This window comes from Numenius arquata, chromosome 6 (assembly GCF_964106895.1).
Source record: "Numenius arquata chromosome 6, bNumArq3.hap1.1, whole genome shotgun sequence".
In the NCBI taxonomy this organism is placed as follows: Eukaryota; Metazoa; Chordata; class Aves; order Charadriiformes; family Scolopacidae; genus Numenius; species Numenius arquata.
Window position 1 is genome coordinate 15,105,946 of NC_133581.1, and position 13,599 is coordinate 15,119,544.

General features: G+C 42.2%; 1 protein-coding gene across 1 annotated transcript in view; it reads left to right on the forward strand.

The window, feature by feature from the left end:
- The window catches only part of MUC2 (mucin 2, oligomeric mucus/gel-forming), a 62,254-nt gene extending 61,802 nt beyond the window's left edge, over positions 1–452 (forward strand). The window contains 1 exon segment of the mRNA XM_074148738.1: positions 197–452. Coding sequence (XP_074004839.1) covers positions 197–452 — 256 coding nt within the window.
- The last annotated feature ends 13,147 nt before the right edge of the window (positions 453–13,599 follow it).

Sequence of the window (13,599 nt, forward strand, 5' to 3'; positions counted from 1 at the left end):
GCAAATAAAATGAATTTTAAAAGCACGCTGTTATAACCACTGCCCTGTCAGATGAGCTTAGCACTTTCATTAGCCACAGCTGTGGTTCTTCTACATATTGTTCCAAACTTCTCACAGGAGTTCTGTACGTAATTTCACTCTCTGCCGTATGCTGGCTTCTGGCACAGAGTAATGTTGCCATTTTCCTTGTTAACAGATACTCTGCTGAGGCCAATTCTATGGAGCACAGCTGTTCCTGCTGCAGGGAATCAAAGACTATTGTGAAGAATGCAGAACTGAAATGTCCCAATGGGGATTCAATTTCACATAAATATATATTTGTGCAAAGCTGCAGCTGTCAAGACACTGAATGCAGCAGCTCACAATCCAGTGAGTCACAGAGTACAGAAGAAAATGACAAGGCGAGCACTCTGAACCGTATGAAGAGGGCCATCAGCTTAACAACAAAATGAAGGGGAAAAAACTTAGCAGCATTCAACTATGCACCATTCTCATCCTCCTTGACTACTCTTGAACTTTGCTCTTCCCAGTTACTGTACCCTGTTTGTTCTCTGATAATTTTTAACAGTGCTCTATTTATTTGTGCACAAAATAAGAACACAAATTTGTATTCTTCCAAATGCACAACCTTTTGAGTCCTTTTATAATCAGCTTATTTTCTCTGAATGATTAAAAGCACATTTCAAAAAGCATGGGGTTTGTACTTATTCACATGCTGTCTTGATGAGCCTGAGTTTTAAAAGAGAAGTTCCTTTTCAAGTTATAGGAAGTCAACTGACATATTTCCTAAATTTTTGGGGTATCAGTTTCTGGCTCATTGAAAACTGGAATATCAGAAAGATCCAGAAATATCTGGAGGACCCAAGGTATAAGGTGGGACAGAAGTTGATGCTGTCTGCCAGAACAAAGCCAAAGATGAGTAATGCATCATGAAGTCATTCAGATGACTCGGAGAAACTTCTAGTTCAGGAATAGATCTCAATTTAGCAGGGTTGTATATGTTAGAACTGTCTCATTTCATCACAATTATGCATTTTTTCTAAGAAAGTAGTCTCTCAGCTATGAGAATATGAAGTTCATTTGCAGTGCTTGAGTGATGTACTATAGCAAGAGGTCTCCAAATCCCAACGTTTGTAAAACAGATGCCATTCTCTGAGCTAGTAATCCTAGGCTTCCTCTACAGGAAATGGAGAGAAATAGACATTTTTGACATTCATTTGTCCCACAACAAAGGACATATCCAAAGGAGGTTAGCTGAATTGCATTCTAAAGTGCCCATTAAGCTGATTTTGGTGTAAGGGGACCTGGAGGAGATTAGCTGGGAGGTGGACATCTCTCTTGAATCATCTGAAGTACAAGGGTAATCCACACTTTCTGTCGTGTGAAAAAAATGTTTTGGGCATTATGTTGTCTCTGTTAATGAGCACTAATTGTGTTTTACCCTTCTGAGAACTTGGACGTAACTGCTTCAGCCAACCTGAATACAAGCATCTTTGCTACCTAAAGAACTGGTGGCACCATTTTGTGCTGCTACTAGCCCTGCTATGTATTGCAGCTTAGAATGCAGATACTGTAGGAATGCGCAGAAAATGAAACTCCAGAAATTTCGCATCTTTACAGTGCTATGATTAGAATAGTATGATACTCCCCTCTGTGGAGCAACAGAAGTAACTGATCTATGAAGAGGGAAGTTACATCAGTTTACAAAGCAAGCTCCATAACTAATGAAGACTGGTTTAGTATGGGTTTCTAAGGATTTCTATTTCTATCTTCATTGTGAGATGTGACTAAAACTTTTCTTTTGGGGCATTTACAAGGTCACTCTCCTCTGTGGATTCTTTGTTGTCTAACAGTTTCTGTGCTGACACTACAGCCATACTTTTCCTTGAGTCATTTGCAAAAAACACTTTTCTCAAAATCTGTTGACATTTAAATGTCTTTGAGATCTTCATTTTTGCAGTTAAATTTGGCTGAAGTCAGCAAATAGCCTCTGGAGACAAACAGATACACGGTGTGATCAAGTCTGCCTTGTTTCCTATGAAAAAGAGATAAAATATCCCACTGAAGACTAAAATCTCCCTAGCTTCATTTTCTTCATTTGTTCTGTAGTTTGCATGGGCTCTCTCTGTCCCTTTTGTCCCTCTGTCTAGTGATGGGCAAACTACTTCTAAATAAGAAAGTTAAAAGATCGTGTATAAAAGTCAGTAAAGCTGCAGATTTTGGCTTCACCACTGCAGGGCAGTCTATGGCTAAGAACGTAAAATGACTTCGAACACAAAAAAAGCAAGCTCCCTCTGAAAAGGAGTTTGTACTTCATCAAGTAGAGGGTTTTTCCTCAGAGAAGAGTGAATGCTGGTATTTCCCCCAGACACCTATATGCTTTTAGTAAGCACTGAAAAAAAAAATTCTGTCAGGAATTTACATGCATGCACAGGATGGTGTTCCTTACAGTGCTCTAGATTATAGCAGTCCCTTCAATTTTGTTGCTGGGTAAGTGTTGCCAGTAAGTAGGCTCCCAAGTGGGCACTGTCAGAGAAGTCTTACTTAAAAGTGCTTTGCAGTTCTAGGTCAAACTGTACATGTCAAACCTCTACCCCTTTCTGCACTCTTAGTCACTATAGAATTTTGCAGTTCAGTTTGCACTTGTATTTCCATTGGAACTGGATGACAAAATTTAACAGATTAAACTTTTTCCAGCACAGAAATCCACAAATAGTTTTTTGGAGAGAAAGGAAGGAAAGAAGCTTTAACTGTGTATCCCTACAAAGAGAGTAGTAGTGGTAGCGAGCAGTGCTTTTGCTGCTTCCCATATCCCTCTTGGAAGTAAATGGAGACCTGTCGTATCTGATCCCATGGAGCAAGAGCTGTCGGGTCTGCAGGTCACAAGCAGAGATTCATCTGGAAAACCCAGGGGAAAAACTGAAGAAATCTCTCACGAGGCAATATCAGTCCTTTACGGGCTCAGAGGAGATGGTGGAACCTTCTGATCCCATTGTCTCACAGACAGGAGCTACTGCAAGGGGCACTGACAGCTTCATAAAAAGCATTGGTGTTGGGAGGGAATGGGCTTGACTCTGTCCTCCAAGAATGACTCCATTCTCCAGGAATTTCCTTGTCTTCAGGAGCCTAGCAAGAAGGGAGCAGTAGCAAGACACTGAGCAGAATTCAATGGGGTGGTGGACTGGCTAAAACACTGTCATGTCTCCATGCCTGAGTCCTGTATTCATCTCCTCTTAGACTCTCTGTTTGGCCTCCCACTTTCATTGGTGACAAAGGGTTTCTTCTTGGTTTGTTTCTTTTTCTTCATCTCCAGTTACTTAGTAACTGGAGTTACTACTCCAGTCTAGGAGGTTCCTCCAATCACAGTCCTTGGTTCTCATGGGGGACTTCAATCACCCTGATATCTGCTGGAAGGCTACACAGCCAGGTATGTACAGTCCAGCAGGTTCCTCCAGTGTATAGATGATAATTTTTTGACTCAGGTAGCGGAGGAGCCAACAAGGAGAGGTCTACTACTGGACCTAGTTCTGAAAAACAAAAAGAGGGACTGGTGGAGGACATAAAGGTTGGGGACAGCCTTGACTGTAGTGATCATGAAAAGATAAAGTTCAGGGTCATGGGTAGCATGCACAAAACAACAGGTAGGATTGAAACCTTGGATTTCAGGAGGGCTAACTTCGACCTCTTCAAGAAACTGCTTGGAGAAACCCCTTGGGTTAGGGCTCTGGAAGGTAGGGGGGATCAAGAGAGCTGGTTGATATTCAAATACTGCTTTCTCTGAGCTCAGGATTGGTGCATCACTAAGAGCAAGAAATCAGGCAAGGGAAGCAGGAGACCTGCATGACTGAGCAGGGAGCTTCTAAAAAGCTCAAGTAGAAGAAGGAAGTTTACAGTGCGTGGAAGAAGGGACTGACCTCTTGGGAAGATTAGAAGAGTGCTGTCAGAGTATGAAGGGATGAAACGAGGAAAGCCAAGGCCTCCTTGGAATTAAACCTGGTAAGGGATGCCAAGGTGACCCAGAAGGGTTTCTTCAAGTATATCAGAAGCAAAAGGAAAACTAGAGAAAATGTGGGCCTGCTGTTGAATGTGACGGGTGCTATGGTGACAGAGGATGCAGAGAAGGCGGAGATGATGAATGCCTTCTTAGCTTCAGTCTTCACTGCTCAGGCCAGCCCTCAGGAGTCCCAGACTTCGGAGGTAACAGAGAAAGTCTGGACAAAGGAAGACTTCCCTTTGGTTGAGGAAGATCAAGTTAGAGAACAGTTAAGTAAACTGGACATCCGCAAGTCTATGGGTCCTGATGGGATGCACTCACGAGTGCTGAGGGAGCTGGCAGAAGTCATTGCCAGGCTGCTCTGCATCATCTTTGAAAGGTCCTGGAGAACAGGCAAGGCATCCGAGGACAGGAGGAAAGCCAATGTCACTCCAGTCTTCAAAAAGGGCAAGAAGGAGGACCCGGAAAACTATGGGCCGGTCAGCCTCACCTCCATCCCTGGAAAGATGATGGAATGGCTTGTTCTGGGTGCCATCTCAAAGCATGTAGAGGAAAAGAAAGCTATCAGAAGTAGTCAGCACAGATTCACAAAGCGGAAATCAGGTCTGACTAAGCTGATAGCCTTCTACTACGGCATGACTGGATGGATAGATGAGGGGAGGGCGGTGGATGTTGTCTACCTTGACTTCAGCAAGGCTTTCAATACCATCTCCCAGAGCATCCTCATAGGTAAGCTTAGGAATTGTGAGTTAGATGAATGGACAGTGGGGTGGATTGAAAACTGGCTGAAAGGCAGAGCTCAGAGGATTGTGACTTAGTGGCACAGAAGCTAGTTGGAGGTCTGTAACAAGTGGTGTTCCCCAGGGGTCAGGACTGGGTCCAGTCCTCTTCAATATATTCATCAATGACCTGGAAGAAGGGATGGAATGTACCACCAGAAAATTTGCTGATGATACAAAACCATGAGGGGTGGCTGACACATCAGAAGGCTGTGCTGCCATAGAGCGAGACCTGGACAGGCTGGAGAGTTGGGCAGAGAGGAACCTGATGAAATTCAACAAGGGCAAGTGCAGGGTGCTGCACCTGGGGAGGAATAACCCCATGCACCAGTACAGGTTGGGGGCTGACCTGCTGGAGAGCAGCTCTGTGGAAAAAGACCTGGGAGTCCTGGTGGACAACAGGATGACCGTGAGCCAGCAATGTGCCCTTGTGGCCAAGAAGGCCAACGGCATCCTGGGGTGCATCAAGAGGAGCGTGGCCAGCATTTAGGGAGGTTATCCTCCCCCTCTACTCTGCCCTGGTGAGGCTGCATCTGGAGTACCGTGTCCAGTTCTGGGCCCCCCAGTCCAAGAAGGCCAGGGAACTTCTGGAGAGGGTACAGCAAAGGGCTACAAAGATGATTAGGGGCCTAGAACATCTCTGATGAGAAAAGGCTGAGGGACTTGGGTCTTTTTAGTATGGAGAAGAAAAGACTGAGGGGGAGATCTGATCAACACCTATAAATACTTAAAGGGTGGATGTCAAGAGGATGGGGCCAGGCTTTTTTCAGTGGTACCCAGTGACAGAAGAAGAGGTAACGGCCACAAACTTGACCCTAGGAAGTTCCATCTAAACATGAGGAGGAACTTCTTTACTTTGAGGGTGGCAGAGCCCTGGAACAGGCTGCCCAGAGAGGTGGTAGAGTCTCCAACTCTGGAGACATTCAAAACCGGCCTGGACATGTGTCTTTGCAACCTGCTCTAGGTGGACCTGCTCTGGCAGGGGGGTTGGACTAGATGATGTCCAGAGGTCCCTTCCAAACCCATATCTTTCTGTGATTCTGTGACTCTGTGAAGTTTTAGTTTTGCTTGAAAAAGGAGGAAGCAACTTGCAAGTAGGAGGCAAGTAGGACTTCTATCCACACAGCCTTTGAAGGCATGAAAGCCAGGATCCTAGCTTCTGCTCTCCAACAGCTGCTTGGTTTTATCTCACTTTGTCACATTATCCCTAAGCAAGAGATGAGCAGAATTCTTCTAAGCATGGGATTTGAAGACATCCCTGAGGCCCTCAAAGAAATGCTTGAACCTGTTTGGACATTCTGGTGAACAGAATGAACAAAACAAAAAAGAAATCATGGCATTATTGTTGCTTTCCCTGGGGGAAGGAAGGGCAGATATAGGCAGGCTGAAATTCCAAAGTACAGGCTGGAGCTGGGATTTTCCTGTAGCATGATTATTGCCTTGGTTGCCAGTGGCTGTGATTTTGTCATTGTCCTATTGTGTTGTGGACCATTTGTGGGGGATACACACAAGTATCCTTTCTTATGGTAGGTTACATGCTTCCCTGGAAGCAAAGCGATTGTAGGGTGCACCTTATCTGTGGAAGTACATGAGTTTCATTCCCAGTTGTAGTTTTCTCCAAGCTACTTTGAAGCTCAGACAATTTCTTCCTAATTATCTGAAGATGCACTGTAGACTCAGTGTTGTTCATGTGACTCTACAGTAATACAGTGAGAAATTTCAGCTGGAGTTAAAAAAGGAGTTCTCAGAAGATTTGCTGATAAAGTGAGCACAGTTGTTTTATGAAGCGTTACTGGACAAGTGTTTTGAAAATACCAGAGGCAGAAAGGAAAATGCTTGTTAACAATTTGGAAAAAATCACTGCTTCTGTCTGAGCAGCAGGTGAAGCATGCTGCCTGAGGTGAGGCATGTGGGATTCTGAAGGGAGGAAAAAAAAAGCCACATGCAAGCCAAGAAGAACCCTCCTCAAAATAATACAAGGTAGGGATTTCTGATCTAATAACTTCCTTGTTTAGTGATGTAACTATGTATTATGACATTATCATTTTGTGTTGTAGGAGCGGAAGGGTAAGATAAAATTTTCAGTGTGTTTACTGTTGGACTGTACTTTGCTAAACCACACTTCACTGAACTGAGAACATGCAACCCTACACATAAGCCCTAATGAAAGGACTTTACCAAAGGCAAAGCCCTAAGTAAATAATCATGTAGTTACTGTGCTTGTTATACACTGTTTGAGCTCGTGTAGCAAAGCAAATTCAGATACTGGAAAAGAGGCAAAAATAGGCTTACAAACTCCAAGATCATAGGAAAGAAAATTCTTGTGAACTTTAGGTCCCACAAAACCTGAAATACATTTAAGTAACTGTAACACTGATACACAATTTCTGAAATTTCATCTCACAACAGAAGCTTTGAGGAGTATGGGTATTTTAAGCCAGAACAAGTTCTTTGAGTTAAGCAGCCCCCTTCTTAGGCCAAATTTCTAAATTAACTCAATCTTTTCAGGCTACCACAAACAACTATATTCTTAACTGGCAACCTCCTAGACTGACTTCCAACCAGGCTATGTAAGCAATATTCCCATTACTAATATAGAAAATCCTGTAAGTTTTTTTTCAGCATCACCCTTTAAAAATCTGACATGTTCAAACTGAATTTCCTTTAATGTTCCAGTTTTTAAGTATTCACATGTAAAATGCTTGAATTCCTTTCACAAACTTGTATCTAGAACAGTGAAAAATACCTGTAATTTTTTTCCTCTTTCCAAGACTTTGAGAAAACTCTCCAAATATAGTAGAACTCATAATATATTTTGAGATTGCTTTAGTGCAACAACTTCCATATCAGAACGTCTTTCTGTTGCATAGTGGTTTAAAGACAGAAAACACTTGATGTTACCTTTTGCTGTGCTTTTGCTATGCCTCTCCACATTTGACAAAGAAACGTGTTCTCCCAACTGGCATTGACCTTCTTTTGTTACAGGAAATCACAGACCTTCCAGTGGCTTGGGACAATAACTCTGGAAATTTGTTCCTGGTCATATTAGATGGTATATTTGACAAGTGAAAATCTTCTCATTTGCTTTGAAGGCTAAACAGGAGTAGTCATGAGAGCCTAATTCAGTTAGTCACACAAATGCGAATCTTTACACATAGAAGAAATTACCACCTGACCATACCAAGGCCGTTAATCTCAATCTGACTTAATGATAAGAGAAATATCACAGATTTTCAAGTTGTGCAAAGATTAGCATGTATGTGGGGAGCTAAGTCGAGAAGAAGCCTCAGATAATAAGTGAAGCAACTGCAACCATTTGAACCTACAACTACCCTATTTGGCAGAAATCAAGTAGAGGGAAACTATAGCAGAGCTGGGGTTGAGAAGGAGCACCTTTGCTTCATGCAGCTCTCTTTTAAGTAGTAACAAAAGGCAACAGGAACTGTGATCAAGTAACATGGCTTCACACAGTGCCTGTGACCTAGCACAGCAGTGAAATTTCAATAGGCTGTTCATTTGGACTAGCGTAGCTGTGCACTTCTTGCACTTTGTTTGCAGCATCTATGGGAGCTGTAAATTCATTCTTCTGAAAAAACACAGGGAGCCTAAACTGAACACAGCACACTAAGGGCAGCTATTGGGTGACTAATTCTAACTTCTGCAACATGCTAAGCAGAGGCCTGGGGACAGACTGGTCCCATTGGTCTTGTTTTTCCTCGCTCTTGTTTGTCATTTGAATTTAAAAGAAAATTGGTATTCAGTCACCTACAAAGCTGCTTTGGTTTTAATGGCTACAGCATTCAAGGCAAGGCAAGCTCTGAAACTTGGATGACATAGAAAAGTTAGCTGCTTACTAGGAAATATCACGGTTCATGTTGGAAGAATCACAATCTCATTACTCTAGTAGAAATGTTCTGACAGAATTTTAGATAAGTCCATAATAGGGGCATAGTGTGACTCCAATTTAGGGAAAAAAACAGGCCAAGGTTGCTTAGCTTCTCACCTCAACCTGTTCTCTGCCCCATCTCTCTGCCTTTCTTTTGGCTTGCAGGAACTTTCAGTCATGGTGGACATGGTTACATGGTGGACATGGGTTATACAGTAACCATGGTTCAGGGTTATACAGACTTCAGTATTAAGTATGCAGTGGCCTCTTCTGAATTATCTTGGCATCCATGAAATAAGAAATTGCTTTTTATAAAAGGTGTGGAATCTGCTCTAGCCTGAAACCCATAAAGCTCTCATTCTTAAAGCAGAAGTATCCTTCCCCACATGGGGCCCTGGGTTCCATTTGTTCTGCTATTCCATATTTTTCACGAGGAAGGCTATTTAAAGAAAAATCTTTCAAGTAGAGAAAGCTCAAGGGCCCAACCTCCTCATGAGATGGCTTTCAATTCAGGGAGTCTTTCTTAGGTGACGAAGTGCCAATAGGTCAATGAGACCTGTGTGCACAAACAATAAGCAGCCGTGTCATTACTCCTTGTATGTAAAGGAGTTTTACATACATAATACTCCTTTACAAGGAGTATTACTCCTTGTAAAGATCTACATCTTCTTTAAAAAAAAAAAAAAAGAAAAAAGAAAAAAGAGAGGAAAACCTGAAAAGAGCAACTGAACTGATTTCTTTCTTGCAAATAAGAGTAACAAATGCCCTTGATTAGTTCAGGAAAAGTCAAGGAACCCTGTGGCAATATGAGAGGTTAAGGAGCTTTATGTTCTTTTTAAGGCAAAATGTAAGAAAACATCTCCTATCAAAATTAAAATACTGAAGACATTCTTCATGTATTTTAATCAACAATTAATGACAGAGATCCATTCCCTGCTTTTTCTCTGCCTATTACAGGGCGCCTTATACTTACTGCCAGCCGATTCAAACTGTGTGACAGATGTAAATCTGATGGATCAAATAAGTCTTTGATGTGAATTTCCTAAATTCTATGAGATTACACCAAGGATAAAAAAAAATAAACCATGTTGTTCTTGAGTTGTTCTGGCAATTCAGAATGTCCAACATAGTGTTGTAACCATCAGTTATGTAAAATATTTTGCCAAATTCACTTCAGATGTTTTTATCTTGTGGATTGTTGGCACAAGAAAGCTTGACACCAAATGCAAGTTAACCGTTTTCCTAGCTAACTTTACCTTGTTAATGAGGTACACAGCATTTCTCTAGAGTTATTATCTAGACAGTGCTTGTAAAATACCATTTATAATGGATTCACATTTTAAGACACAGTACCAGCTTTGCCTGAAATGAATTGGTATATTAGAGGGTTTCCAGGCTGAACCCAACCAGTGCTTGGACTGACCCAGGATGGTGTGTTACAAAAGTCTTGGTAGCCTTAATGCTTTACAGTACATATGGGATCACCTTTTCACAGAAGGGTATGATACAAATGCAACTGCCAAACTTCAGTACGGTAGCTGGTTATGAATGGCATTAATTCACCATATGTTTCCAATTTAAGTGCCTCTTCACCAAGTTTCTATCAAAAAATATGAGATGTGAGTCACTGGTGTATAACATTAGCTTCATGACAGCTTATCTCCAGTGAGTCAGTGGCAATAAAGAAGCTGAGTTAATATTTACCAACTGTATTTACTAAAATCGCATACCCTTTAATGGCAAATGGTCCATGAAATGGCTTGTAAAGGGGCCAAGAGGAATTGTTCTTTTTGCTAGTACAGCTGCAGTGGAGTGAAGGCCTCTTATGCTGCAAGGCCCAATAAAGAGAAGAGTTATTAATCCTAGTATGTCACTGCAGGGGGAATAGTTATAGCTTGCATGCCTGCAATAGCAATGATTCAGTGGTAAGTAATCAACATATTCACAAGCTCCCTGTCAGTAGGAATTTTCTTCTGAAAATTTGCCATGTATTTCTTCTGAAAAACTCAGTGTTGCCACACTTGAATGTAAAAACTTTGTTTGAATCCAAATATCCTTCCCCTGTCAGTAGCCCTGGAATCATTGCTGGGGATTGAAGCATCCAGTGATTTCTAAGGAGTGTAGCCAGCAGTCTCTGTGAAGAAGCAGCAGGTCTGGTTAGTCATTGACAGGAACTCTACTCCCCAAGAAATGGCAAAGAAATGGCAAAAATGACAGAGCAGACAAGCAGAGGTAAGAAAACGGCTAGGTACAAAGCAAGAAGACTGGGTTTCCTGTTTCTCTGCGTACCAAGAGATGGGCTCTTGCTTTTCTCAGAGGAGGATCCCAGATGACTGATATTACTTTCTGTGCTGAGTGGAGCATAAGTGGATGGTGGTTCAATGAATTATTTCTTTTATTCTGTCTGTTCCTTGGACACAGTTTTAACATGTGCTGTTCATTTTCTTCCCAGACCCCTAAGTGCTAAGTGGGGCTTGCAGGGGGAAATCAAGCCTTAGCTCATCCCTCCTGCCCACCCTGGCACTCCCCTGAACACCCCACATGCAGAAGACAAAGAGCTGGATACTGTAGGGGACAGCCTCACCGTGTCTGCCATCTAAGGACTACTTCAACCTGAAGGTTTTCTTTGGCAAGTAGTTCATATGTGGCTCCTGCTGCTTTTGTGCTGCCCACTGGGAATAAAGGCGTTTTTTTCTAGGGTCAGTAATCATACTCCTAGAATCCTATTCTTCTTTCTGCTCTCATACCAATACGAATGAAATAGGTGCCTTGATTTCCTGGGTGGGATTGAGAAAGGAAGAGGACCATGATTTTTTTTTAAAAAAAAGGACTATCTCAGTGGAGTTCTGCATTTGGATTTTGACACTAGCCTTGATTTGGGAATATTAATAGGGTACAGTTTCCATCTTTATCCTCGACTAGGCTCTCAGTGTCAGTGTCTGTGATCTACTGGCCTGTGTGCTTTTTCTCCTGGGCTTCATATCCCTTCCCCACACCTGCCATTAACACTGTTCTGTGGCCTGGACAAGAACTCAGTCTGAAAAGTTACCATGGGAATCTGCTGGATTTGGGTGTTACTATTGCACTCTATTTGATTTCAGACAAACCTCATATCTACAATGTCATATTCTTGTGGTTCAGTTTATCTGCTAGATATTTTGCTGGTTTACTTTGTAACTATTTGGGTAGAGATGAACAGGGAAGATGTGTTGTAATTAAAAGAAAAAGCAGCAGAAACCTATTTCTTCTATCACTGGTGCAGTAAAGACTGTCAGCCCTGTATTCCAGCCAAAATGGCAGGGCTTCAAGAACACATTTTACCTTCCAGTAGTGCCCTGCCTCAAGTGCAACTGACAATGGAATTAATGGGGCATGGACAGTGGGAAAGGGGTAACATGAACTCATGTTTCATGTACTGCACAATGCTCTCACCCACTAGCACAAGATTTTCCTGAGAGCAACAGCAGCAGCAAATCTTCATCTGGCAGATGTTTGTACCTGAAAATCTGTAAGCCACTTAGTAAGCAACTCATAATTGTGTAGGGGGAACAGCTGAAAGAAGCAGTAGGCCATCTTTAGGACACTTAACTTTGCAAATGCTGGAAAGCTTGGTAACTAGTGAGAAAGACAGTTCTCAAGGACTAGCTTGCTGCCTGCCAGCCAGATAAAAAGGCAGGCATATTCCATGTCCATGAGTTCATGGACAGAGTTGAGCTGAGGACTTGCAACAAGGCTGAAACCTAAGTCCACTTTAAATTGTATTTGTGCCCCCTTACTACTGGCGATCATTCTGGCACTAGTGTATTCCCAAAGGGACATGGAGCCATTGAAAGTGTGGGAATGTTTGTTATCCTTGTTTGGTTTGTTGGGACTAGATGAGAGGCTTCCTTTGTGTTGGGGCAGTTCCCTCATGGCACAGATAAGGTGAGGAAATGCTAGGTCAGCTTGTGCCCTCAAAACAAGTAAATCTCTAAAAGAGACCTTAAAATTACCGGCATCAAACATCTGTGCAGGATATCTAAGAACTGTCCTACAGTGGAATGTGTGGATCTCATGACTGAGCTCACTGGATTTTTGCATGGGTATGTGACAGGGTATTAAAGCACTCTGATACCACCAAGGGACCCTTTTCCAGTAGCGTAATTTAGGAGGTGAAGGAATGAATTGTGGCCTACTTTTTTGTGAGATTTGGGCTCCTTTATGCTGTTTGGAGAAACCACCACCTCTGTGTGCATAAGGAATAAATTAACTTCCCATGTCTGACTGGTGCAATTAGATCCCATTTGTGCAGTAGAGGCAAGAGGTTTGCACTTTGTGGATCAGTCATTCCTGGTCTGTTGAAGCAGTAACTCTCTGGCCTTTTTTGTAAGGTATTTTGGATACACTTCTTAAAGGACATTGCTCTCCTGCGAAAAATTTTTACTCTAAATAAACCATACATTATGCCTGACCTTACAGTAATTTTTGCTCTAACATTTAGAAGTCACCATCAAACTAGCAGAGGCAACAAATACTTTTTCTGGAGCTGGGGAACTGTGCTGATGTGCAAGCCAGAGAAAAGCTCTGAAAGAGGGCAATAATTGTTTGTTACCAATCAGATGTTATGAAAAAGAAAAACTACTGTTGCCAAAGAAAAAACAACACTGTAGGTGTGGGGGGTGGGTGAACCTATATTTAAAAAAAGAAAATAAAACGAGGGCAGCTCTCTGCCTCCACACAAAGCAAGAGAGAACTGGATACCTGTCTTGTCTGGAAGACGGGAGGTTGCTGGGTGCTAAACATGAACCGCTGAAAGAAAATTGAATGAAGCTCCACCTTTCAGGGACCCTGCCATCAATGTTTTGTTCTCATGCCAAATTCCTGGACTATAAAAATCTGCCTATAAGCCAAGAAAAAAACACTTCTGTGGAAGGATTTCCAAGTTACTCCTTCATGGCAAG